The sequence below is a fragment of the Harpia harpyja genome, chromosome 1 (genome assembly GCF_026419915.1).
Source record: "Harpia harpyja isolate bHarHar1 chromosome 1, bHarHar1 primary haplotype, whole genome shotgun sequence".
In the NCBI taxonomy this organism is placed as follows: Eukaryota; Metazoa; Chordata; class Aves; order Accipitriformes; family Accipitridae; genus Harpia; species Harpia harpyja.
Genome location: NC_068940.1, coordinates 10,488,064 through 10,516,032, shown reverse-complemented (window position 1 = coordinate 10,516,032; position 27,969 = coordinate 10,488,064). Strand labels below are relative to the sequence as shown.

Sequence of the window (27,969 nt, the reverse complement as noted above, 5' to 3'; positions counted from 1 at the left end):
TAGAACTGCTGTCTGCAAGGCATATATTTTAAAGTGTCGAATAATTACAAAAAGCCGTATTACTGGAAAATGACTGTTGGAGGCTCTGATGTCCAAAACAATATTAATCTGCACAAAAAAACTCTTAGTGATTTTTTTTAACAAGAAACTTCCAAAGCTGTAGTCTTTAATCTAGCCCAGCTTGCAGGCAGCTGCAATACATTTAGCCTTTAACATTAGCTCTAGCCATTGTCCTAGCACATGCCTACACCCCATGACACTTTATGGTATTAAAAGCAATGCTCTATGGCTAGAGCAACTTGTCACTAAGATATATCACTCGGTGGAGAGCAAAGCAAAACAAAACAGTGAACAGCATGGCTTTTTTTCCATGGCAGCCTATACTACTGGTCTAGTTTGCTTGGCTCAGTTCTGTTTATGTGGTGTTTTATACCAACATCTCCTGCCTGCCTCCTGGACAACTACAGAGTAAAACCTCTGGAAGTGAGTGAAAGAGCAGGCCATGCACTAGATAATCTGGTATAATCGTTTCATATAGCCATTGAAGGAATACCAACCCGCTATATGTATCACCTAATGGCAGTCAAGAGCTGATGTAATCGCTTTTACGCTAGTCTCCTCCCTATGTCAAAGGGAACCGAGGGTGCGGTTGGAGGATGGAGGTTACGGCTGACGTGCACCCACATTACAGCCATCCTGGGGATTTTCACCTTGGCGTCCATTACAGCAGCTGCAGACACCACCACTCCACATTCAGCTCATGAAGACAAACCGACCAGACAGAGATTCAGACCGTCATCCTCACACCCAAGAAAGCAAACAGTTACTCGGACACTGGACAGCAAACTTTTTATTTTCCCAAGGGTGGTACTACCATGCTGATGCAATGGAGCTTTTCCAGATTTAGCAGGGAAGTTTGTTCAGAGCAAGTTTGGGACCGTGCTTGCGAGTCTGTGCAAGAAGGGCAAAGCGGTGCATCGGCCTCCCACGGGAGTTAGGCCCCCCACACCGGAGCATGCACCATCCCTCCTTCTGCGGCAGCTCCTTAGGACTCCCCTTGGGAGAGGCACAGGGTTGTTAGCAGCCAGCAGCCACCTAGCCTGTTTACACCTGGCAGGTTTAAGAGATTGCGAAGCCCCAGCGCGTTTCCAAATGAAATCAGGCCCGGGCTGATAAGCTGCTCCCTTAACACCACCCGCTCCGGAGCAGAGCCCTCTGATTTCCCGGGGTGGGTGAGGAGCTTGCCCAGAGAGGAGCTATGCAGGAAAAGGCTCAGGCTCAGGTTTCTTTTCCTAAGTCTTTGGCGCCCCTGTGTGTCTTCTTTTTGGGAAATTCCGTGGCAGAATAACCCCAGACTTTTCTTCCTCTAACCTAGCACCAGAAACGCCGGGCTCACACATGGGAGAGCTCTGCAAGGGCAGCCTGGACAACACTACCCAACAGCCTGACCCTAATTTGAGCTGTGCAGTTTCCCCTCCTTACCTATCCTCCTTTAGGTGCCGGAATTGCCCTCTTTGGTAACTTTATCCAAAGTGACTAATGTTTTTAAAGCGCCACTTCCTGGAGTCATGACATTTATCATCATCATTTCTACATCTCTCTATCTCCCAGTATGCATGAGGTGCAGACTGGAAAGAGCCTTAAAGACAACCAGTAAAAATAAAGCATTTGAAGTACCTTAGGCTCTCAAGGGGTCAGATTTACAAATTGGACAGGCAATACGGTACTTGCGGGGAATACGTGTCTACATGTCTGCATCAGGATTGCAATATAAGCCCCTGTGTTCTTCAAAGGTGAAGGCAGAAGCAGAGGAAATTCAGCATAAAAACTTAGGAAAATCCTAAGAGGAACTGTAAATATTTTTCTGTGAGGTAGCTGGCATTATTTATCCCATATCTTCAAGATAACTGGGACACAAAGGAATGAAGTGAGTTGCCTAAGGGTACAGGGATGTAGTGAGACAGCTGGACAAAGAGGAAGGAATCTCAGCCAGCCTGAGTTCTGGCAAGATTTACTCTGTTCGATGTCCTGGCATAAATGAGCACTGCAGAAGCGGTTCTCCTAAGTCTTTGCCCCCTTTCCTGTCTCCCAGCCGTCAGTACTTATTTCAAAACACGTAAGAGACGTGCACATCTGAGGGGTGCAGTGTTTATTTGGGGCTATTCAGAAAACACACACACGCTCTGCAGAGTGTCACTGGAAAAATATGGCATGCAAATGCAGACAGGCTATCACTTGCCCCAGAGTCAGCATCACCTGCTTTGCACTTAACCTCGCTAACCTGGAACAAGCCCTCATCTCCTGACACCCTTCCCTGCCTTTAGACGGATGGCCCCAGCTGTAGGCAATGTAGTTGTAGGCCTGTCCTGCCTATATTTATGGGTGGGTGGTTACTCTGCCTTTGTTTTCCACCTGGAGTACTTACTATTCCTTTCACCAGCTCTTCTGTAACAGCCTCCCTTGTTGCAGGTAAATCTGGCCCTTAAGGCCACAGCTCCCCACACCAGGGGAAGCTGTCCCAAAAGGCATCTCTCACCTCTCTGCCTCTCATTTCTTGTTCTGTTTCCATCCTTCCCCTTTCCTTACTCAGTCTCAGGTTGCCCCACCAAAGCTCTTGGGGCAGCTTGGACACTGCTGAAGTCAGGCAGCTGGCTTAAAAATAACCCTAGAGAAAAAAGGAAGGGGGTGCTTAAATCAGGGGACTTGTCTTGAGTCCTTAGGACATCTGCCTTGTTGCCTGCTTCCCTGCTGGATATGGGCATGTCTTAACCCCCGTCTGGTCTTGCATGCTGTGGGTTGTGTTTCAAAACTTGAGAATAAGCTACTTGTTAATCTTCTTTTACACCTATTAAGGAACCTGAGCTTTGTTAATAGTCCAGTGCTCGTGTGGAGCCTCCCCAGGAGGAAAGCCTTTCTCTGTGTTCCTGGGAATCCTGCTCCTGGCAGCACAAATGGTGGGAGGATGGTCTTCATCTCAATGGGGTGAAGCTCTTTTGCTTACCTCTATTTTGTGCTCTTCCTGCCCGGAGGGAAAGTGGTGCTTCTTCATTTTGGAAGGCCAGCATTGGTTGCAAAAGCTGGTAGCTAATCGAGTGGGTGAGTGTGGGGTCAAACTCAACCTTGTGATCATATGAAATTGATTTACAGCGCAGGAAAAGGGTTTCTATATTTTTCCCCTACAACAGGGCCCATTAGCTAAATAGGGGATATATCCTGCTTGTGAGGGAGCACAGCAAAAATACAGCTCCTAAGGGCTGTAAGCCCCAACTGCCTACACTAATGGGTCATGTGTTGGCTTGACCCGGTTTACAGGCTGTTGATTGAGCATAAGAATTTAGAGCAGGAACAAAAAATTGTCCCATAAATAGGCTGTCTGCATTTTAAACTAAATTAGCCCCACAGTGAATGGCCTCCTCTACTGAATTACAGCATGACTGAGCCTGCGTTGGGGATTGAAAGGGATTCATGTGGCTGGTTAAGAGCAGCATTATTAAGATTATTATTGGGGGCTGGATCAGGCCCAATATGAACGCAATTATTCAGGACCTTTGAGCTACAATTATGTGTGACAGAAGAAGCCTACGTAGCTGATGGCAGAGAGTATTTGGCCTTTACGGCCATGTAACTCATATATAAGCAGACAGGGCTTAGGGCACTGACAGACGTGTTGTGGTGAAGCTTGCTGTGCTGGTTGAAGATGTTTCCATCTCCAGCCGCTCACTCCAATAAAAGAGCTGGCAGAAGGGAATTGGTTCCTGAGCCTCAGTTGCTCTGGGGAGAAGCTCAGCACCTCAGGCTGTGGTTTCACACCACAGAGTTCAATGACAATAGCAGCCTTAAGGGATTCACACCCTCTTCCTCAGCCTCCTGTCAACTTTTTGCAGACCTGCTGGACTGATTCAGTTCATTAAAGACCATAAATAAAGGGGGAGTGGGGGGAATTATCCTCCCCTCCAAATGTAAGCAGATCAGCTCCTGAATCTGAGTATAGTCTGGCCCAAGCTCTCCAGCCCATGGAGCTGAAGGTGTAGGATGGGGACAGCTACCAATCTGGAAACCAGGGCCTGACCTTAGACTGCTGCTGACTCTGTTTTTTTCCTGCCTCCCTTCCATTCCTGTGCCTGGAAGGCAGCTTGGCTCCTGCCGGAGAGGCTGCCCGCAGCCCTCCTTGGAGGATGGGAGCACTTGCCCTTGCAGGCAATCTCTTCTGGCTGGACTGTGCCCTGCAAGCAAGGAGACAGAAAACAGGTATGAAATCAGAGTGGAAGCAGCGTGCAAAAGAGTGTTTGGAACAGCATGAAATTTCGCATGCGTTTTCATCTCCAAGTTCGTCCCAGCCAGTTTACACGCAGCAGAAAACACTACCTCTTTATAATGGGTGACTACCTACAATTTATTGGAACTGAGCTGTTGCTAAACACATGGAGTAGCGATGTATTAACACATTGTAAAAGGCTGTTTGATCACCATGGGATTCCAGATGAGCTAACAACAGAAAATAAGCCGTGATTCACAAATGACTCATTTCAGCATTTCTCTTTGATGCAGCAGTTCAAGCAAGCCCTGTCTATGCACATTCAAATGAGTTCACTGAATAGTCATTGAGCCCAGCAATGCCATGCTTACAAAGTCGTTTTTACAAAGTATAAGTACAGTTTTTAAGTATAAAAATTGGGCAATTTCTAGCAAGCCGTGCCAATGCGTGACTCTTAGTCACTCCTGCCGGCAACCCCTTCCTACGCTTGAAAAACCTCGACACCAGATATTAGTTTTCCATGATTCAAGTCCTCCAAAAGTGGGGGTCCTGAGAAATCACCCCCCCCGTGAGTGGTGCATCTCCTGTCAGCCTGGAAGTAACAGCAAAGGGTGCGATGTCCCAGCGGGACGCGGTTTCGCACGAACCCTGCCGGTCTGCCGGCGCTGCGAACCTTCCTCCTCCTCCTCCTCCTCCTCCCCCCCCAGTCTCTGCTACCGGCCGCGAAACCTCGGCGATGCTTTAGTCAGCATTGCCATCCAGTGGTGCAGGGGACAAATGACAGCGGAGAGGCTTGCTGGTAGGAGGGGGGACCTTCTTCGTTAGTTTAATCGCTATACCCGGCGATGATGTGGCTCGACAGGTTGGCCCAAACTTGGGCAGCAACCTAATGGTTGGCTGTAATATATAATTTATTGATAGCTTGCAACATCAATTTTAGTTTAGTACCAGCTTCCAGCTTGCTGTTAACCGGGATGTTGCAGAGAAGGCGGTGAACATTTAACCAAACCAGGGGATGGTGTGCTAACAGAAGGGTACCTGGCCCGTTTCAGAGAATGGCTCCCAGTGGATCCTAAATCCTGCCTGTATTTGGAGTTGTGGTTTGGCTTGTTCGTGTTTGTTTGTTTTTTCCTGGTGCAAGCTCCTGGTGCTTTAGTAGGCAGAACTTCACTTTATTATTGCTCTATATAGATTGCAGAGCTGAGTAAATTACAAACGGTCTCTCTAATGCACTCATCTGGCCATAGAATTTTTTTCTGAGATGCTGCTAGCCAGGATGCTCCCCAAAACTTCAAGCATTAAGTAACCAGTGCAGAACAATATTGGTAAAAATAATCTGGAGAAATATAGGGTCATTCTTTTCCCAAGAAAACTTGCAATATTTACATTGATCTGATCTGGGCTTTGGAACATATTTACCACTCACCTGCTCTTCATGGCTTGGCCATGCTGTCATCTCTTGTTGCTTAGAGGGAAATCCTCTGAACCAGCTGGGTCACAAAAGACAAAGCTCAACCCAAAGAAGACAATGACAGTTATTTTCCACTACTAACTGGATAAAAACCAACCAAACCCTACTGCTTGGGTTTAAGTGGTTGCATAAGAAGAGTCAAAAGGACTGTTTTCTTATTGCAAAAGCCAGGTAGATGGGACAGCACAGAGGTGACTCTGCAAGTCCCAGTACAGCTGCTGGCCCCATGTTGTGAAGCAGGTTCTGCTGCCACAGCAGAGATTATCACCACAGGACAGAAGGTGCTGGCTGGTGAATGCCAAGGATGGACTGCTTGGGGACAGTATGGTGGCCTGCAACAGTTTTGCCACAGAGAGCTGATATACAACCCCAGCATCCATGCAACTGAAACCAGGGTGGAATACGTGATACTTAAGACCAGGCAGCCAACAGGAAGAGGACCACCCTCCTGGTGGCCCTGTGGAAGCAGTCAGGTCCCAGCAGAAAGTGAGAACCTGCAGAGGCGTCAGCCGTAGCTCCCCAACTGGCTATGCAGTTTTCCACATTGGTGTGGCAACAGCAGGACTGGCTGAAGGAAGAGAGAGCAAGAACCCACCTTTGCAAGGGAAAGGTAAAGCAGGGGGACATCGACAGACATGCTGTGCTTTTAGACCCAATCAAAGAGGATATAAGACACCGCAGATTTCATGCTGTACGCACAGCGGCATCACTAGAGCTCAGTCCCCGAGCAGGCTGGATATTAAATTGATCAAACTGGTAATGAAAGTGGGAATTACTCCATCTCAGCCGACACAAGGCAGGTGACCTTATTAAAAAATATGCCAGTGTATTTAATGGGGTAGGGCAGTTTCTTGGGGAATTCATGATTAATGTGGCTATAACTCTGGAGATCCCACAGCTAATGCCCCTGGAAAAGTCTTACTTCCACAATGAGATGGCCCGGCTGAAATGTTTGAGATAGGACTGTCTGCCTACAGGTGCATGAATTCAGCCACTATTTTGTGACAGAGAAGCCAAGTCACTCAAGAACTGCTGCATTGATTAAAGGACATGGTGGCCTCATGCTGGATGCAGCAAGCTGGGTGTGTAGGAAACCTCAGAGCCTGCTGAGGGATGCAATGTGCCTCTCCATGGTCTGTTCAGGCTAACCACTAGGAGCAACTCCCGTACTGTTTAGTCATCACCGAAACAACAGAAGCCACTGTCTGAGACACTGACTGCATGTAATGCCCTGAGCAAGATCTGACTTGGAGAAACCTCGGTATCCACTGACAACCAATGGCCTGGAGCAGGGTAGTGTTTGCAGCTGTCTTGAGCTATATGCATGTATATGAAAAGGATCTGAGAGTAGAAAAACAACTGTCTGTGCACCTCTGAGAGGGAGCAGGAACTTAGGAGGGTAATAACATCCCAGCCCAGTACTTTGTCCCCAGCAGGTGCTGAGGCCTATGGAAGAGCAAAAGAGCAGGGCAAGCAAATGTGGCATTTTTCCTGACACCCTTCCAGCCTCCAACTGTTTGCAGACCAGGGTCTTGTGAAAAGCACATAGTTGCTGCGTATCCAAGAATGGTCCTCTCTCATGAACTTGCCCAGTCACTTGAACACAGCCCACACAGGGATGGAGTAAGCAGAGGCTTAGGAGTAAAGCTGCCTGTTTTCTTCTGCTTGCTCTAGGTGCAGGGAAAAGAGGCCTTCATGTATGCTCTTTGCAAATAAAAAGGAGTATAGCAAAACCTAACCTAAATATAGGCTTGGGGTTCAGGCTAAGGAGTGTTATCAGTGTGAGGAACAGGCAAGAAGCTGTAAGTAGTTCCCAAGCAGAGAAATTGAGCCAAACTGGAAGAAAAGAAACAGACACTTGCAGAATTTTGAGACTGCAGAGTGGAATTGCAGTTCAAGGCAGGATCCAGGCACACTGCAAAAGGAAGGTCCCAGAAAGCACCGTGAAATAACCCGTCATGGGACAGAAAACCCATGCCAGGGTACCAGCTGCCAGGTATGTATGGTAACTGGGGAACCCAATAAGAAAACCGTGGCCTCGGAGAGGCAGTTCAGCAGGAAGGGACCAGGCAAGACTAGGCTGGCTGCAGGAGCTGAGGAATGCGATGTTGTGCAAGGCAGGAGATTTCCAGTAGTTTTCTAGCCTCTTTACAACCTTCCAGGGACTCGATATGGGGAGACTAGATTGTCCCAGCTTTGGTAATGCCATCAGGGTCTGTCTTCGACCCCATGGTGACTGGTGATTGCAGGCACTGCCCTTCCTGTAAGAGAGCCATAAAAAGTTTTTGCGTAAGCAGTAGAACAAGGGACCAAAATGTAAGCATGAGCCTCCGCCCAAAGCAAAAGCAAACAGGAAGGTGCTTGGCAATTTGAAACACCCGGGAGTGGAGTTTGAGGCTTTTGCTGAGCACTGTTTTGGGTGTGCATACATCAGCAGCTCTAGAAGATAATCAGGAAAAAGACGTGGAGATGGATATGAAAACTTGATAGAGCCTGAAGTAGAGCTCCCTCCGAAAAGGGTGATACTGGTTATTTGGTGTGGATGGCAAGAACAGGGGCCAAAAAAAAAAAAAAAAAGACTGTCTTCACAGTAGGACAGTGGCAATTTTAAGCACAAGTTTGGGGCTTATGCGATGTGAGGCAGGTGTCTCGCCAACACAGATTGCTTTGCCCAGATTGTTGGTTACACAAAGAGGAGACCTTGGTATACAGTAAAGCCTCCGAAGGGAAAACGAAGCAACAGAAGTTGAAAATCTTAGGCCAAACCTTAAGAAAAACATGGTACTTTGGGCTACAAAAGGCAGCATTTCTGCTGGTGGGAAGAAAACTGCAGCTGTGCAGCACTGGCCAACTTCTTCCCCAGTCCGGCAGCCAGCATTTGTCACTCGTCACAAATTACTTCTGCCAGTGGCTTATTGTTACTCACGAAGAAGCTGGAAGGCTCTAATGGTCATGGATGTCTAACCTTATCTCCTGAGCAGGCAGGGAGTGCAGCATGATGGGGACACTTTCAATCCTAAAGCCCTTTGGGAGACTCTGGAGCCCTACAAACCAGGTGGCACCTCACAGCTGCTCATAGCCTGGGGGTGGGAAAGGAACTTTTTCAAGGCAAGTCCTGGCTTAGTTCTACCTAAATCTAATAAAATTCTGTCCCAGCCAGGAAGACTTTAAGAACAACAGATACCTTCCACAGCCCTCTGAAAGAGGATCCTGATAATCCACTGAAAGAAAACTAATTTGTGTTCTGATGAGAAAAGACGTGAGAGGTGAAATACCTGTCAATAGGTAACCAGTTACAGATTTATAATTTATTAAATTATTTTCCTTTATGCTTAGGATGAATCACAAAAGTATCATACAAATGCTTTTCCTTCTAGAGCGGTCCCGGACTATCCTGAGCTTACCAAAATTGCAACACTAATGGTAACTAACAAAGATGACGAGCATCTTTCTAAGTGATGACAAAATCCTTTTGTTAACAGTTCCTAGATGTAACAGGATCCCCAGCCCAGCTACAGCCAAGCTAAGAGATACTGTAATACAGACAATCACAGGCAAGTGAGCTGGAAAAGACCTAGAAAATTACCAGGTCTGGACCGGTATGACCTGCAAAACTGCTCAAAAAGCTATGCCTAACCTGCTCCTGAAAACCATCAGTGGGGAAAATTCCAGCCTCTCCAGACAATCTAATCCACATTTAACTGTTTATCACTACAAAGCTTCCCTAACGTCTGATCTTCACCTCTCCTGATGCTATCTAAGATGATTAGTTCTTGTCCTATGCACAGAGAAAGTGGAGAATCAGCTACTCCCTTTCTATTTGCATCAGGATTTGCTTCTGGTTTTGCCTTTTCACGTATTTGTAAACTTTCTGTCTATTCCTTTATTTTAAATAGCAAAATAACCATATATTTTTCTGTCATTCCTGACAGGTGATGTTTTCTAGATCCCTACGGACTCTCTGCTCATTTCGTACCTGGCAACAAATTACATTGCCAGAATAAAGAGCACAATAACGCTAAACGTTTAGTGGAGCCATCACAAGTAAAAGGAGCGATCCGTGTAGCTGCTCTCTCTCTGGCATAGCCAGACACCCAATAGCAGCAGGCAAGGCTGTGGTCAGCCTTGCTTGGCAGAGCAGGTCACTCCCAACCTGCAGATGGAGTTGCTTTACTCCTCTAGCTGCTAAGGCACCTGCAGCTGGGAACGGGCCCTCGGCCCCGCAGAGACCAGGCTGCAGGCACACTGCCCTGACCTGGCACCTCCCGAAGGGTCTGACACCAGCTGCAGCGCTTCACCCGCTGAGGGGAACACCTTGGGTTCATGTTCATAAAGTTAGCAAGTGCCCCGATGTTTGCAGAATCCAGTGTAAGCTACCTTTGGACACTCCTCCAGTGCAAATAATAGCTGCACGTGTACATTTGTACTTTACTGTACACTAATGCATACATTAGTCTGCAGTAAGAAAACAGGTCTCTCTCCATGCCTCGACTACACCAGTGTCACCTATAAAATCCAGTCATATTTAACAGAAGAAAAACAGCTTCACCACCACAGCCTGCCTGTCCCCTATTAGGACATGTTTAATTACGTCTTGCTTTCTCTGTGCAGGAGAATAAAGGAGCAGGGAAGAGAATGCCATGCTGTTGCTCCTGAGCAGCTGATGAGAAGTAGTTTGCACAGAGGTGAGTACGTGTCCCTGTTGGAAATTAATTGGAGAAGGGAGCAGTAGAGTGCTCTGCTTTGGCCCAGCAGCAAGTCTGACTTGCAAAATACACTCTGCTAGAGACTAGGCAGCTTACCCATTCCTGACTCTTATATCTAAAAGATTACTGCAAATTCAGACAAGCAGTGAAGTTCCTGCAGTGTAAGAGGCTCTGCATCTGGAGCTTGAGAGCACCACAACACAAAAGTGGATGCAATGGTATATTGCCTGGCCCCTGCTGTTTGTGCAGACAGATGTGCTCACTGACTGCGTACGATTAGATTACTCAATGATTTTACTGGACCATGTGAGCTGAGCTAGCGTTTGCCTTGATGTGTCATTTCATGTCTCCTCCCACTTGCTGCCAGTGCTGCTGCATTGTGACTGTCCGGTGTCAGTGTGTCTGCCTGGGAGCTCCCGTTTCAGGTAGGTTTGTATTTTTTTCTCTTTTCTCAGATTATGCCTGGCTGGGAAGTGCAGGAATGCCAGTCACTGCTCTGAACAGGAAAAAAGGGAAGGCAGAGCTGAAGAGATAGGAATAATCTTTAACTGCTCCTGCGCTTAGACTCTGCTTTCTCCTGCCCTGTGTTACACAGTGCATGTATACCTCTTTCACGACCCAACCAGCACGCTACCCTGGGTAGTACGGGAGGTCGTGGAAAGCTCGAAACCCCTTCGGAGTAGATTAAGGTGAAACAACGCCAAACGACCAATAAAATTGTTTATTGAGCACAAACATAAACAAAACTGAAACAATCGTGTGATAACTCAAGAAATTGCTGTCTGCCAAGCGAGTCACAAAATCAAAGGGAAAGGGGAGGGGAGAAGTTCACCTGTTTTTACCAAAATGATTCAACATGAAACTTTTGTGTGAGAGAGACAGAAAAGGTATCACCACCCTAGGATCCAGTGACATTCCTGTTGATTGCCAGAGTCCTGTTCTTCTCGGCTGGGTGGTGGTGATGTCTCCCCTGCGTGTTGACCTGGTGATGGAGGTCTCCCCACTTCTGTTCTCGATGGTGTCCTTTTATGCAGTCCAAGTCCCCAAAATCTCCACCCAGTTCTAACTTGAGTAGTCAAGGTAACAGAGACCCACGCGATGATCGTGTGGTGTCTCCAGTGCAACGCGCGTGTCTCCGCGACTACCCGCCGAACCTTTGCTGCGCCTGCGCCGTCGAGATTGTGACAGATTGTGCCAGGCTCTGGGTGTCGTTGTTGGGGTACAGGTAGACTGCAGGGTTCTGCTCTGCCCTTGTGGTTTCCTTCATGCCAGGAAATGTTTATACAGTCTCGTGGTTTCCTCAGTACTAAGAAATGTTTAAGACAAATGTCTGACACCTGTCCCTTACAACCTTCCAGCTCAGGCGGGGCACGTAAGTAAGGCACGTGTTAGAGAAGATTGCTGCCAGGCAGGGTTGTTCCAAGAGGAGAGTTTTGGGGAGACTGTGCGCATTGCACAACATCCCAGAGCAGTGCAAGACCAAAGAAGTTTCATCTTGGTGTGAGAAGGTGTGGGGGATGAGGACATCCTTTACTTGGGTACAAAACAGTGGACTGTTGCTACCTGTGCTTCCTAACCAGAAAAACCACACTTAGGAGAAATTGTTTGCTTGCAACAGCCTCGCTGTGATTTTAATGACAGTGCCAATTCAAACCAACAGCTTTGCATGCGAGGGTCACGAAAAGGAATGTCATGATACAGATGGTTTTGTCCTAACAACAGAAATGCCAAGTGACTCCAAATGGACGTGAAATGCATAACTGTTTGTCACTACTGAGCGAGGCCAAAAAGGAACTCAAAACTGATGTGCATCTTGCTTTTTAATTAGCTAACAAATTAGCTGAAATCAATTACCTATATTTATTAAGGCCAGGAGCAGTTTACTGAGTACTAACTACATTCCTAAGATAATATTCTCTTTGACTGGAAAGACCTGTTCCCATTCATCCATAGGGAAGACATTTCAATCACTAATCCTACTGGGGAGTGTGTTTCCACTACAGGAGGCACACCAAAAGCTCCTCTTATGCTAAAATGAGAATTGCTACGATGCAGGTCCGGGGAACAATAGCAAGGAGTGGCACTCCAAGTCTCAGTCAGCAACAGTTTTAATTCTACCAGCACAGACCACTTTTACACAGCCTCTGTCAAACAGCATCGTAAATTTGGTCTTCTGTTATCTTTTTGTCTAGGTACTCTGTTTTTGCACCCAAAATATGCTGAGGTCCAATACAATCCACAACAGGAGAAGCCAAGGGGATCGAGGTCTCCTGCCACTTGCTGCTTTTTCACTGACATTTGCCATAATATGGTTCAGATTTATATCTAGATTTGGCTGCTCCTTGCATCTGAACTTCAGATGAGTCTGTAAAATCGACAACTCACCAATACCTGAGAAAAAGTTTTTCCATTGAGGTGGCTCATGTGACTTGTACACTATTTCTTTGTTTCACTGCTCTTTTTCTTTTTTTTTTTTCTTTTTTTTTGTTTTGAGACTCCTGCCTTTAATCCAAGGCATGGATCTTATTTCACAAAGATCAGCACAAGGTAGAACTAGTAAAAAAAACCCAAAACACAAAACCCCAAAGGTTTTGAGAGCTTGCAATCCTTTGCATGTATGTTCTCAGGTTTTTAAATACTAACTGTGCCAGAGAATTGAGGCACCAGGATTAAGAAGTAGCACCAGGCATGCAACCTTCTTTCCCTGAAGGCTAGTAGTACCAAACGATCATGGTTAGTCTGGATTGCTGCAAGAATGTTACAGCAATGTCTGTGCAAGAAAGAAAAAACAACGAAACACACCGAGGAAAAGTTAAATTTTGCATTTCACTCCTATGATGAGCAGGCCTATCTCTTATTTTCTGCATGTAGCTTACTTGTCTGCTACAGACCATGCTAGTAATGCAAACTTCAACACATAAGAGAAAACAGTCTCCTTAGAGACACATGTATCTTTTAAGAACTGACTCTCTCTCTCTATATATACATATAAGTTTTCTTAGCTGTGTAGCAGGTTACACAGTGCCTAAAACAGTTTCAAAAGCATCTTAGCAGACAGTTTCAAAGGCATCTAAATGCCTTGGGGGATCTCAGCCTTTGGTACTTAGAAAAGCTACCTGTGCTCTCTGCCCCCAGCTGAGACTCCCCCAAGGAAATCCTGGCTCCTGCAGGAACGCTGGCACCTACCCCCGGTTTTCCTCCTTCCACGTTTTCCTAACTCTAGCTGGATGGAGGTCTCATGTTAAGACCATGGTGCAGGGGAAGGAAATGGTCTTGCAGCCAGCTGTCCCAGTGCGCAGGTGGGAAGATGTTGAGCTCAATGGTCTATGGAGCACGCAGAGGAGAGCAAGAGGCTGCTGGCCTTGTAGTCACCTCTGGTCACGGCAGTTTGCGTTACTGAGGTGTCAGGTGGGTGAGTGTTGTTCACTCCTGGATATAACTCACTGTAACAATCAAATTAGGAAGGAGCAGTGGTTTGAAGCACTCCGGGCAGGTCTGTGCTCCCTAGGACAGCATTCACCGGTAACTGAGCTGGGACATGTTTTCTCTTCATGGCAGTGTTTGCAGTGCGTTTCCTTGGTAGACTCGGGTAGCGGTCTCAGCTCATCTCTCTGAATCCTCTTTTAACAAGCTGTACTGTTAGGCTGTGGCAGCGTTTTCCAGATGACTTCTCAGCAGTGTCAGGTGAGTCTCCGTTACTCCCTGGGACTTTGCACACCTCCTTTCCAGCCCCTCAGCTCCATTGGAGCCATCCTCCTTCTGAAGGCGCTGGTGTCCGTGAAGAAGGCTGCGCTGGATCTCCAGCATGACCACGGTTATCCCTACCTGTCCCTGCTGACTCCCTAGGGAGGAGCGGCTCTGCTGCTTGCCATCACTGGGTAAGCTTGACTGCCAGGTCTGTCCTGCACCGGTGCCCCTCCTGGGGGACATTCTGGCCACAAGTCCTTACAAAGCTTCTCCAGTGCTCCTCTCCTCATTACAGCTTGTGACTGTACCTGAGCCAGCAGTGAGCCCAGGTGGCCAAGAAGGCCAACGGCATCCTGGCCTGTATCAGAAATAGTGTGACCAGCAGGAGCAGGGAGGTGATTGTCCCCCTGTACTCGGCACTGGTGAGGCCGCACCTCGAGTCCTGTGTTCAGTTTTGGGGCCCTCACTGCAGGAAAGACATTGAGTTGGTGGAACGTGTCCAGAGAGGGCAACGAAGTTGGTGAAGGGTCTAGAGCACAAGTCTTATGAGGAGCGGCTGAGGGAGCTGGGGTTGTTTAGTCTGGAGAAGAGGAGGCTGAGGGGAGACCTTATCGCTCTCTACAACTACCTGAGAGGAGGTTGTAGTGAGGCGAGTGTCAGTCTCTTCTGTCAGGTGGCTGGAGATAGGATGAGAGGAAATGGCCTCAAGTTGCAGCAGGGGAGGTTTAGGTTAGATATTAGGAAAAATTCTTTACTGAGAGGGTTGTCAGACATTGGAATAGGCTGCCCAGGGAAGTGGTTGAGTCACCATCCCTGGAGGTATTAAAAAAGCGAGTAGACGGGGTACTCCATAACATGGTTTAGTGGGCATGGATGATGGTTGGACTTGATGATCTTGAAGGTCTTTTCCAACCTAAATGATTCTATGATGGGCTGAAGCCACTGCCTGCAGCCTTCAATCTGTTTGAACAGAGAATCCCAGAGACTGTTTGGGGCCAGGACAGAAGGAAGGTGCAGCTTCTGGGAGGGACCTGCCAGCGCCTGAGGTGACTTGTCTGCATGAGTTGGAAGGTAGGTGATGGTATTTCTGCCTCTGTAGCATGTTGGACTGCCCAGTCAAAACATTTATTGGCATAATCTCAGATCATCTGATATTGCCTCAGCATTAATTTGCATTGGAGCAAAAGGACATGATGTTGGAAAAAGTTTGTATGCCCCAAATGTGCTGTCTCATGGCAGGAGATCCACATGAACAGACTCCCAGTTGAAAGAGAGAGTTACCAAGTATTTCACTTTAGTCAGAGCCATGCCACAAGCTCTGATGTTGTTGTTATACCAAATGCATGCACAGCTCTTGGAAACAAGAATGTCTCATCAGAAAGCCTAAGGTGGTTAGCTTAAGTAGTTTAAATAGCAGGTTTCGCTAACCCAGTTCCTTGTGATGGATGTAAGCCCGGAGCTCATCACAACTCATCCATGACACTTAGCGGAAACTATTTGGCAGATTTCAAATTTACAAATGAAGAAAACATTGCTGCAAAACCCTGATGGCTCTGATATAACTCTACACAGAGGCAAAAAAGATTCTCCTGCTTCTTATACGTGAGTGTTGGTGGCCTTATATGGTAGCATGGTGTGCTGAACAAGCCTTTCATAATTCTGAAGCAGTGATGAATGATACACTTGGGTGGTTCAAAAAAAAGTTCCTGTAAGTCAAAAAATAGAATTATACAAGAGGTAAATATGAGATTTTTCTGTCACAGAGTGTACACACAGGAAGTTTTACAGCTATATGATGCAGGCAGGGTGAGGAGGGAGGGAGCAGTTAAGAACATACCCATAAATTGAATTCAGGGACATTGTGAAATATGTAGTGCCGGCTGTTCATTGCCAAGCCAGTAATTAGGCAATATGTCTGTTTAATCTTCAGGGTGCTGTGCAGCAGCTTCCACCTACAAGTTGCTCGCTACTTATGCTTCTTCCACATCAACAATGACTATGAAAATATTAATACTGAAAGTAAGGACTGCAGCTGCGTACTATGCATCAGACGGACGTGTGTGTTCTCCAGCAGGAAGCAAGTGCAGCCAGCAAAACAAGCTGTTCGTGGTGTCTGATCTGACCTGTTTGCAATATTTCAAGTGAGACTCTTTTTCTGAGCAGCAATGAATACACTCAGATATTGCTTCTTTGCTGTCCTGATTCTCAGTGTTTCACTTCCATTTGTTTTCTATGCTGTCCATTTGCGTGCACAAATACCTCTTAGGAGGCTGAACTTCTCGGTGAGCTCAACGTTAGCAGAAGCCTGTAAAGCGCTAGTTGAAGATAAGACGCCCTTCCTGAAGGAAAACGCTTTAAAAACATCATTCAGAGAATCCAGCTGCACGGAGTACATCACGCAGAACCGCTACATCACCCGCGCCCTCTCGGCCGAGGAGGCCGCCTTCCCCATCGCCTACGTCATGACCCTGCACAAGGACTTCGAGACCTTCGAGCGGCTCTTCCGGGCGGTGTACATGCCCCAAAACGTCTACTGCGTCCACGTGGACGCCAAGGCGCCGGCCCCCTTCTGGCAGGCGGTCCGGCGCCTGGTGGGCTGCTTCCCCAACGCCTTCCTCGCCTCCCGGGCGGAGCGGGTGGTCTACGGCGGCGCCTCCCGCCTGCGGGCCGACCTCCGCTGCATGGGAGACCTGCTGGCCTCGGCCGTGCCCTGGCGCTACCTGCTCAACACTTGCGGCCAGGACTTCCCCTTGAAGACCAACCGGGAGATCGTCCGGCTGCTGAAGGGCCTCCGGGGGAAGAACGTCACCCCCGGGGTGCTGCCGCCCCCCCACATCACCGCCCGCACCAAATACGTGCACAGGGAGCAATCGTACTCTTTCTTTTCTTTCATGCTGTGGACGTTTGTGCGCAAGGTGCCCCCGCCGCACAACATCACCCTCTACTTCGGCTCCGCGTACGTGGCCGTCACCCGGCCCTTCGTGGAGTTCGTGCTGCGGGACCGGCGCGCCGTCGACCTGCTGGCCTGGTCCGAGGACACCTACAGCCCCGACGAGCACTTCTGGGTGACGCTCAACAGGATCCCGGGTAGGACATCAGGTCCGGGGAGGGCATGGGGGTCCCCACCCCGGCACCTGCCACCACTTGGCCGTCGCGTGGTGCCAGCTCTTTGTGGTGGCCGCCACGGCTCACCTGTCCACAGAGGTATTTCCAGCTGTGGGTCTTGGTGGTGCTCACCAGTGGGTTGTCGCCACTCCCATTGTTTCACGTGGAGAAATATCCAGGCAGGTGACAGCCCATGTTGGCGGCATTAGCGGCAAGTGAGGAAGGCGTACTGAGCCTCCTTGAGTTTGATGTCCTGGAGATTTATCCGCTTGGCTGAGTTGTCTTCTGGTAGAAACAGCACCCATGACTGGGTAAGGGAGGTCCCCAGGGGCAGTGGCCTTTGCAGTGTGATGGGTTCAGGGACGCCGCATGCCTTTCTGCTTAGCAGCAGCTGCCCTGCCCCATGAAGACCCAGGGACGCAGCTTGGCATCCACTTGGCTTCCACCCTCTTCGGCCATACTGTCTCACTAGTCCCACGTGTACGTCCTTGTACAATCTTGCTTCTCCAAAAGCCACCAAAAGGGTTTGTGAATTTCCAGGTCTCTCTCACACACTGGTGGGCTGCGCACCTTCACTTGTAGGGGAGAGGCTATGTATTTGCCCGCCCATACGTGGCCCACCCCAAGCCCTGCGTGTTTCCCAAACGTAAGTACATGGCCCCAAAGTCCAGCAAAAGTTATTGTTGATTTCAACCAGGTCTTTCAGAATAATATTTCCAAGGGTGATATATACACCATTTCAGGGAGATTTCTGAAGTACAGACTCCTGGGCACCAGCTTATAAAGTGCAGGAGAAAAGCTCAGATCAGTTGGTGGCACAGAAGTGTAAAGAAGTTGTCCCCTTCCCTAGCGAGAGATGCTGACGAGGAAGCACGGGCTGCTTCAGGGGACTGGTGAAGACTAGCCTGTTGGCAGCTAGGTTTTAACCGATGTGTTGGTTTGATCCTGGAATCACAAGTATGGGACTTGGAAGGTTGAGGCAAATCAGGCAGCCTTTTATGCTGCGAGATTTCGAGCCCAGTGTTGGTTTATGTGCACATGACAGAAATGCGTATGCAGTGGCTCATTTTGTGTAAGCTGTGGATGTTTGTCTTCATAATATATGGTAGTGATGCAAGAAGGAAAGGGAGTGGGCTGCCTCTAGGAGCCAACGCATGCAGATCAACGCTCACTGGAATTACAATGGCAAGAAAACAGGAAGGGCTGAGCAGAGAAGGAGGTTGTGTTGCCTTTATCCAGTGGATGAGGTCCAGGCTCTGAAGCAGTGTTTTTCCTGCCTCCAGACCTCTGCCACCAAGGGAAGACATGAAATTAAAGGCATTGGAAGGGCTGGCCTGTCTTTCCAGTCACTTATGACTGTCTTCACACCCGAGCGGTGCAGTTCTGGTGGCGGGAAATTTGTTTCCAGAGCAGTGCTCAGTACTGCTGCCCACGAGGTGGCTCTTCCCCCCTCCTTGTTTTCCGGGACAAAACTCTGCTAACCTCGATGGCGTGGGAGACAAGAGCTGGACAAAAGTAGAGTGAGCAACTCATGCCGAAGTTTATATTAACTTTCTCCATCAGCACCACTTTTCAGACAAACTGCATTTATAACCCCAGACCAGCTTCTGAATCTGAAATCAGTTGTGCAAACAAATATTTAAAGGAAAATGTGGTAAATCCATTTTTTTTCCCCCAGTGCTGAGCTACACTTTACCCACTCTTTAATTAACTTACAAAAATGCCTAATTTACTCAATTTGGGAGATGGCGAATAATGTGAAGTCAGTAGCTTTGTATTCCTTGAAGGCAGTGCCTTCCAGTGTTTTTGTGGATGTCCTGGGGTCATTCCTGTTTTGTCAGTCATCTTTCTGCTTTCCCACTGTGTCAGCACTTTCCAAGTCTTTCTGCACACCACATTTACTGCCATCTGTTATGAACAGGTTTTTAATTTGGGATGGTAATGCATGTCCCAGGCCATTTAAAGTGTTTATCCCCTGCCATCACTGCCTCTTTTTGTCTTTTATAAAGTGTTATCTTTAGCTTAATGCTTTCTGCAGAAAAGTAACATTTTCTGAATTTTCCCCAGGACAAACCCACACTTTTTGGCACGTTATTTTATTTGATAACAGCCTAATATACAGAGGGGGAGAAATAAAGTCATGAAGTTCTGGTTATAGCTGCCACATATCTCTGTTTATGGGAAAGTGCTATGGTGGTTCTGCTGTTGGATCATATGGTCTTTTTGCATCTGATATAGAAGTCATGACTAGGTATTTGCAAACAACCATCCTTACTTATCAGGAGCAAGCTATCCTTAAAAACACAGAGCAAAGCAAGCAAACAGAAAAAAACCCTGATGTTTAACTTTTCTGCCATCCAATTTCTCAACCCCGCCTGACATTATACAGTGCCTTTAGAGTCTTGTTTGTCCTTCACTGTGCTTCTCTTCAAGCTCACAAGCAAAATAGTTGTTGGGTTATGATAACTGTAGAGGTACTGTACTTGTTGCCATCTTGGAAAGGAACAGAAAAAAACAAAATAGTAACAAAACCTCACCTTGCTTTCATCTTTATTTTTCAGAAAACACCAAGGTTAGGATGATGACACTCTTGCAGTTACCGTTTTGGCACCGAGGGCTTCTTATATGTGCTGCAGTCACCACCTGAAATTGTGCTTTACAGAACTGCTGGCAAATCACCGCATTTAGGATTGTGGTTAACCAGCAGAATAAATAGCCTATATTAATACACATTTTAAATGAAGTTATGAAAATCAGGAAGATGGGCTAATTAGCCTTAAAAAAAGAGAGAGGTCAGAACTGGAGATTAAAATGTCAATTTTATTTTAGATAAAATCATATTTGAAGGGCTTAGGTTCCCTGTCTTTGTACAGGTCCTACAACTCCAAACCAGTGCTATCGTGCATTTTGTACAAGCTCTAAAAGGCTTCCCTCTCATCTCATTGTAATTTGAGCAAAATGGCTGTCTTTTCAGTATACAGAGTTAGTACAAATGACAGATAATAATACAAACATTATGAAAATGTTTTCATAAAAAGCTGCATGGTTCCCTTCCTGCACTCAGACAAGTGTTTCCTTTAAAAGGAAAATAGGAGGAAGTAGAAATAACAGGCTTTAAATACCCCTATTAAAAATCTGGAAGAAAGCCACTTGAACTTGTTTCAGCTATGATTAGGCTGTTACCAGGGTTTATTAGTATTTATTAATAGTAATAATACTTAACACTGTTATCACTATCGGACTCCCCACCTGCTGTGTGTACAACAGCGATTGACAAAAATCACAGAGGTTTGCTAGCGAGGAGGGCTATCCGCTACGAGGGGCTCTGGGGTTAGGGCTGAGCTTCAGCTGTGTGTGAGCAGCACGGAGCAGCGATGCCCCAGCTTGCCTTGTCACCCCCTCGGCACCAGCCTCCCGCTGTGTCGGGGTGCGCAGGGAGCAGCCAGGCTGGTACAAAGCCTCCCCTCCCCAGTCACCGGTACCAGTCAGTGCTGGTGCTTCTGCTGCATTTGTTAAAAAGCTTGAGTCCCGGGTGCTTCTCAGCAGTAACACTGCCGTAATTCTTTGCATTTGAGGCGGTCAGTCTTTTCCTTTGCTTTCAGCTTGGTTAGGAGAAAGCAGAAGTAACGTCTGCGTTTTTGTACCTGCTGGCATGCACGTTGGCTCCCCACACGTTGCCTGTTCTGCCATTTGATAGCTCAGGGGCAGCACTATGGCCATTGCTTTCTGGGCAGGAAAGAATAAAAGACAGTTAGTTTCTTCCAAGCAGGCAAATAAGTTACATACAAGTGTTTGTGCTACAGTGAGAAGTCGGGGCTTTTCCAGCTTTTCTTAGAGAAGTGGTTTGTATATTGGGTGGCGGTTACACAGTCTGTATCGTTTTGTTCTCCAACAACTTATTGAGCCAATAAGAAAGAAAATTTGCTGAAAGGGATGAGTTCATAGAAAGCTTTTATTATTTTATACCTTTGCTTTTTTTTTTCCTGTATTCTGAAGAGCATTTTAAGAAATACTTCAATAAACTTCTTTCACTGAATTGAATATGATACTGCAGTACAGATCAGGCACAGAGGTTTCCCTACCTGTACCTACCTGATCAGCTCTTGCTTTCAAAGGCAAAGACTTCATCCCATGGAGATGGTCTGTTATGGTTACTGCCTTGCGCTGAAGATACGGAAATTCCCTTGACTCACGGCAGTTGCTTACACGCTGCATACATGTTGCCTGTTTACTCTTCAGCAAATACCAAACACCGTGTGTTCAGCATCTCCCCCTTAATTATTTAAAATGGATGTTTGCCAGGTTATAGCAGGACTTGATCATTTACTGATGAGGAGAGGTCCTTTTACCAGTTTATCTCCTAGGTGGGTCCTGTGATCTGCCTAGACTTATACCTATCATTATATAACATTATAGGCTATAATTGAGTTTCAACAACTCTGTCCAGTTATATCATGCTTGAATTTGTTTTGTTAGCCTCTTTTCTTAAAAAAAAAGGAAACTATTTATCAGTAAATTCACGTGAAGGTACTAGGTGTCAGTGGCCCAGTGTTCAAATAGCCCTTGGAGGGCACCGCTAGCTGGGAAGGTGACATGAGTGATTGTGCATGCATGCAGTATCATACTGAGGCTGTTGCAAAAGAGGGATTTTATTTCTCAAGTGAAATGTTTAGGTCTGTTGGGCTGACATCTTGTTTATGTCATGAAAGCTGCTTTCAATGAAGAAACTTGACAACAAAGTTGGCAGCCAGGCTTCTGTTGATGTATATTCCTGAGTATTTCCTCCCAGTTCTGTGGAGAAAGGTCCCAGAGAGTGAACATAAACCTGAACACATAGCTGTTAAAAGAACTAATTATTTGATTTTCTGTTATCTAATTGCAGGTGTCCCAGGCTCCATGCCCAACGCAGCATGGGAAGGTGACCTGAAAGCAGTGAAGTGGATTGATATGGAAGAGAGCCATGGAGGTTGTCATGGTAATGTGTACATTTTTCTCCATTTCTTCTTCCTGTTCATATAGTGAAAAACACAGCCTCTAATCATAATGTGAGACAGTCTTTAGACAGCACTTCATCAGAGAGAGAAGATGTTAAAAAGAGGTCATCTCCTTCATAGTCCATATGTGAATGATAGTAGCCACATGAACAGTGAGAAAGCTGGAACAGTTCCTTCTTCATCAGGAATTTTATAGGCTATATCAGTGTTGGAAAGGGGGATATTTGGCAGCGCTTAGGGCTCACATGAGTTAGCTATTTTCTTGAAGGCCTTGGGGGAATTTTCTTGCAGGTGGGTGGGAAGTGTATGTCCCACACTGGGATGCAGATGTGCGAGAGCCAGAAGCAGTGTGCAGGGCAGGTGTCCTGTGTGATGAACTCGGACAAATCCCAGCTCTCAGCTGGGCACCGATGCCTGCCAGAGCCACAGCTGACGACCAGCCTAAGGAACTGCAGGCTGACGATGATGGTTGAGCTTTGAGTTTTCCTACGTCACGTTACTTCATGACATGACATTAGCAGTAGATAATCTTCTGTATGGCACACTTAATTTTTCAGTCACTGGTTTGTACATTGCGTACTTGTCCAAGTGGGACAAGAAAGGGAATACCAAAATGCTAATGATACAAATTTTACTTCAAGAATTTTTAATCCATAGAGTAGTTGTTTGTGTTGAGGAGAAAAATTTTGAGAACTTCAGTCAGCTTCAATTACAGCAGTTTCACCTTGGCATAACTACATTGAAATCAGTGAAATTACAGCAATATAATCCAGAATTAGTTAGTGGAAAATCTAGTATGAGTAAAAGTATCGGTTTCTCTTCACTGACAGAGGAAATTCCCCTTTGCTGTGTTTCAGCCTTGTCTGAGAAAGAGTCTCAAGTAATAACACTTCCTTTTCTGAGCTATCTCCTTATTTTGCTCATTATTTATTCTGAAGTAACTTTGTTCGTTTCAACCCATTGTTCATACTTATTCCCATTGCATGTGCAGTAGGCCTTTCAGCATGTTCGTTGTGTAGCAGATTATTTATAGTGGCTTTGCAGATAAAACTTCTCAAAAAGAATCACTTGGATCTTTGATTCTGACACCGCTTTTTTCCTTTTTCTTTTGGCAGGCCATTATGTCAGAGGCATTTGTATATATGGAACAGGTGACCTCAAGTGGCTTTTTAACTCCACCTGTATGTTTGCAAATAAGTTTGAGCTCAAAACATATCCCCTGACTGTGGAGTGCCTGGAGCTGAGACATCGGCAGAGAACCTTGTCCCAGAGTGAGGTTCAGGTGGAGCCCAACTGGTATTTTTAGCTAGCAAAATCCTAGGCTACAGCATCAATAAAAACGGTCAAGAGAATAGCAGCAGCAGTCTTAATTTCTGCTGTGCCAGAAGCATGAACTCATGAGATGGGTTTCTTTAGGAAGTTCTGTAGATGCAGCTTGGGTCGGCTTGTCTTACACTGCTTGCAAACCTCACCTTCCACTTAACACCTGGAGGCCAAAGCGCAAGAGATCCAAAAAGAGACACCAGGGCAAAGCTCCTCATGCAGCTGTAGGAGCTTTGCACTTTTGCCATTTTTAATGGGCTGTTTTCCAGCCCCAACTTTTGTCTTGCTACAGTGTCATTGCTATCTTTTTCTATAAAAATATAAACTGAGTCATGCATTCCTGGCACTTCTTGTGTCTAAAAGACAAGTGTGCACATTTGGTAAGCAAAAAGGTAATGAGTCACAGTCAGCAAGATCTTAAAAGCAGGAACACAGCTGCTGGCTATAGATACAGATACTGTTTTGTCAAAGATACTAATAGTTACTGCAGTGAACTGACGGAAAAGTACTGGAAATGGAATAAAGACACTGCACTTCCCAGATCTTACCTGTTCTTTAAATATTTGTCAGGACAAGGTTTGTAAGAGAAAACAGCATCTTTTATGAGATCAATGGGTATGGTTAGAAAAATCAGACAGGCTTTCAGGCACAGGAGCCCTTATCCATGTCTGAAAAACAGGGGCTTGCATATTTGTCTTACTTGGCCAACTAACAGAACTGGAAAAAAAAAAACCCACAACTCTCTACATGCAGATTTTGGCCCACCAGTGTCCTTACAACATCATGTGTAAGGACACAGAGGGAGAGATGGAAAGCGGAGAAGGAAATAGCAAGATAAATGTGTTCAGGATTGAAAGAGCAGTAACTGAGCTTTGCCAATAACTCAGTAATTCTGTGTCACAGTTCGATATGGCATAAGCCTTCTTCCCAAGTTTACTTCCTTTTGTCTTAATAACATGGTTAATGCACATACTTAACCTTGGGGTTCACTTCATCACAGCCCTATTTTTATTCCCCAATAACAGCCACTAGAGGGAGGCCATCAAATATCTGAGCAGATTTTCCTTTCCAAGTCTACATAACCCTTTAAAGCACACAAAATCTCAACAGACTAGGCATGCCGCAGAGAAAAAATCAGTGCTTGGGAATGTTTTAGTATGGCAAACAGAAGGTAAAAGTTATGAGTATCGGTCATTGTGTCCTAAAACACAAAGCAAGGAAGCAAAACTATGAATGCTTCTTCCTGTAGCTATGACGGTCGTATTTACGTGGCATTTTAGCAGCACTGTTGAGTGACCTAGTCACCAGCATGGAGGCAGTATAAATAGGGATGCCTGAATCTAAGGAGAGTGTGTGCTGCTTTCCTGTCTCTCTTCTGAACAAGTGATGATGGCTCAAAGAGTACCTCTTGAATAACAGCACTTTCCCACCAACTTTATTAAAACATTGCTAATTTCAGGGTCTTTTAACAAATTGGATTGCAAACTGCAGCAGTTCAGAAACAACAACACATCGTATTTAGATGTCCTGAAGCATGGCTGGTAAGCCTCAGGGAAGGTTCTGAACAGGCAGGATCTGCCTCAGTCAGCTTATTCTGCATTAATAGCTGCCAACACCTAATAACACAGATCCCTGCAGAAAGGCACCAAGAATTTACCTCCAGAGCAGAACTTTGGTGAAAAACCTGTTCAGTTTTTTGGGCAGGGGAGAAGAGGGCTTTGCTAGCTCGCTGCCATGGTGGCAGCTGAAGAGAAGTATTTCAGAGAGAGTCATCCTTTGAAAGAGGGAGTTTTAGGGTGGCCAACTTGAGAGCCCTGGAATCAGCTCCCCCCCTTTGCTCTAACAAGCTGAATATCCCCCAAATTGAAACATCCCAAATAAAATAGAGGCATTCTCACCATTTTATGTGAATATTTAAAGAAGCCCAGAGTACAAACAAGATTATATTTCATTGTTCAGACTCCACAGGCAAATGGCAAAATATCACCCAACAGCAGAAGCAATAAGGTTGGCTGTTTGAAACTACGGACATAAAAGGGTGTTGTACTCTGAGCCTGAACAAATATAGATATTTTAAGACTGGATTCTATTACTTGTTTAAGTAAGAACCCAGAAAAACATCACAGATTTCTCTCCAGCTGTGATTTAGGTTTTTTTTTTTTCTTGAATGCTACTCCAGGTTATGTTTTTCTGTAAGTAAATTAATATGTTTTCACTGTGTGACTGATTTTGGGGTGCAACACCTGCCTCATCAGTCTCTTCTTTTTTTTTTTTTTTAAAGAAAGAACATTACAGTTAATCACTGTAGAAGACAGAAAAGAACAATTTCTGGCAACCGAGCTTAAGAAATGCATCTAAACCAATAAGACTTAACAGTATTAGTGGTACTTTGGAATAGCAGTGAAAGACTGGAGGAGGGGGCTGGTAACAAGGTTGTTAAGCAGGGTTAGACTCCTGTGCGCAACAGTAACAACAGTGATTCGGTTCAGCAACTGTGGTGCACCTCCATGGAGGGAGCTTGCGCTCTGAGTAACCCCTATCTGTATCTCCTCATTTTCTACAATTAGGGCAAGGCGCAAAAAGGCAAACTCTCGCGGTGCTACTTGTAGCTGCCTTTCCGAATGAGTACAAAGAGAGGAGCAAAGTTTTCGGTTCTGTTCAGTCGCTCACTGAGACACTGACTGGGACAAGGCACACAAAGGACATGCTCTCTCTAATGGGATTTCCAAGCAAGTCAGACTTTCCACTGAAGTCAGCTTGACTTGCTTAGACAACCCACTGGATGCCTTTCTGCTTATTGAGCTCCTAAAGACTTTTATACACCTTGCCTGAAAGGAGCCAAAATCTCACTGTAAGGCAAGGCGTGTGCCACCGCTGCCTTTTGACTCTGAGGACAGCGAAACAAGGACAGAAACAGGCTGTGCAGAGAGGCCATGCAGTCACCATCCTCAGAGGAGCTCAGGACCCCACTGGACAAAGCCCTGAAGTCATGACAAGTACATCTGTAGAGCCTGTCATCGCTTTGGGATTAGGATTCATGCTTATGAATGAAAATTATCAGTCTCCTTTCCTCAACCTTTGTGCAGTCCTAACATTAAGGATGTTTTTACATACTGTATCATGCTGTACCAGCACCTTCATGACCCTGCAAACTTCTGTGCCTGTTCTAGATACTGCAATGCTTTTCCTCCATTCCCTAGCATCTCAGATGTTCAATATATTAAAAATGAAAGGGAGAAGCAGCATGCATTCCTCTTTTGTCACTCCATATGTGAGGTAGGGAGGAGAGGATGTTTGGAGGAGCTAGCATTGCACCGTCTGTCAGTGGTAGGGAAGGGATGTCACCATTGCTTCACCCCTTGCTTGCTATCATCTTAGCCTAGGACAAATCTTGGACTCATCATCAGGGTTTGTTTAACTGGTCTATTAATGCAAGTAGGTGGTCGTGCAAGACGTGGAGTACTCTGTGGCTCTGCAGCATAGCAGTTGGGCCTGCAATGGGACGTATGAGCTGACAGGGCTGGTGCTTGCCAAGTCTCAAATTAAGCGGAACTTTCTCCTACAGGGTTTTAAAGTATCTGTCGGATGTGGGAGTCGAGACTTTCTTCCCGAGCTTTTATCTTCCTAAGGCACGCTATTTCGTCAGGTCCAGCAGGCACCGTCGGGTGCTCGTTTTCCACCCCACAGTACAGTTAACAGGAGAGCCGGGACACTAGCTGGCTCCCAGGCCCTGACCCAGCTCAGCAGAAAGGGCCGCAGGTCCGGCCGAGCTGGTGCAGCCCGCGCTCAGCGTGGGGCGAGGAGCGGAGCTGCTGCGGACGGAGACCCCGCGGCCACGCGTTCCCCAGAGCCAGCCGACATCAGCGGGAGCTGCGGTTTCGGCCTTACACAACGCGCACGGCCGCAGGCCTGCCGTTCCCCGCTGTGGGTAGCTCGCAGGTTTCCCTTGCAGCTGAGCACACCCAAAGACTTCCAAAAATCCCCCCGCCCCTAGGAAGATGTGTGTTCTGTGCGTGCCTGCAGCATCGGAGGTGTGCGCAGCAGCCAAAAAGTACACCAGCAGCCGGGCAGCAGGTGTGGAAGAGTCCCCGGGAGCGCAGCTGCGGGAGCGGGTCCGAGAAAAGCAGGAGACAGCGCTGTGCCTCCTCGCCTTCGCTGCGGGGCTTCAGCCCGCGGCCGCAAACCGGGCACCGGTGACTCTCCTTCTGTGTTATTAATTGGCAACAGACCAAGTTAATCTCCGGTGATTAAAGAACCGCAGGACCGGCATGCGCCGCTGCTTCCCTCGCCCGCCTCAGCCCGGGCCCCGGCCCCGGCCAGGCCTCGCCTCAGCCTCCGCCAGCGCGCTGCCGCCGAACGCGCTGCCGCCGAACGCGCAGGGCCTCTCCCCGGCCGCCCGTCACGGCCGCCGGGCGGGACCTCCGGGGG

General features: G+C 46.9%; 1 protein-coding gene across 1 annotated transcript; it reads left to right on the top strand.

Moving 5' to 3' along the window:
* The first annotated feature begins 10,796 nt into the window (after positions 1–10,796).
* Positions 10,797–24,083, top strand: GCNT2 (glucosaminyl (N-acetyl) transferase 2 (I blood group)). The gene is made up of 5 exons (XM_052774791.1): positions 10,797–10,857; positions 15,092–15,190; positions 16,050–17,206; positions 22,107–22,199; positions 23,334–24,083. Exons 3-5 carry the CDS (start codon positions 16,285–16,287, stop codon positions 23,522–23,524), a joined length of 1,206 nt encoding a protein of 401 aa, XP_052630751.1. The 5' UTR covers positions 10,797–10,857; positions 15,092–15,190; positions 16,050–16,284; the 3' UTR covers positions 23,525–24,083.
* The last annotated feature ends 3,886 nt before the right edge of the window (positions 24,084–27,969 follow it).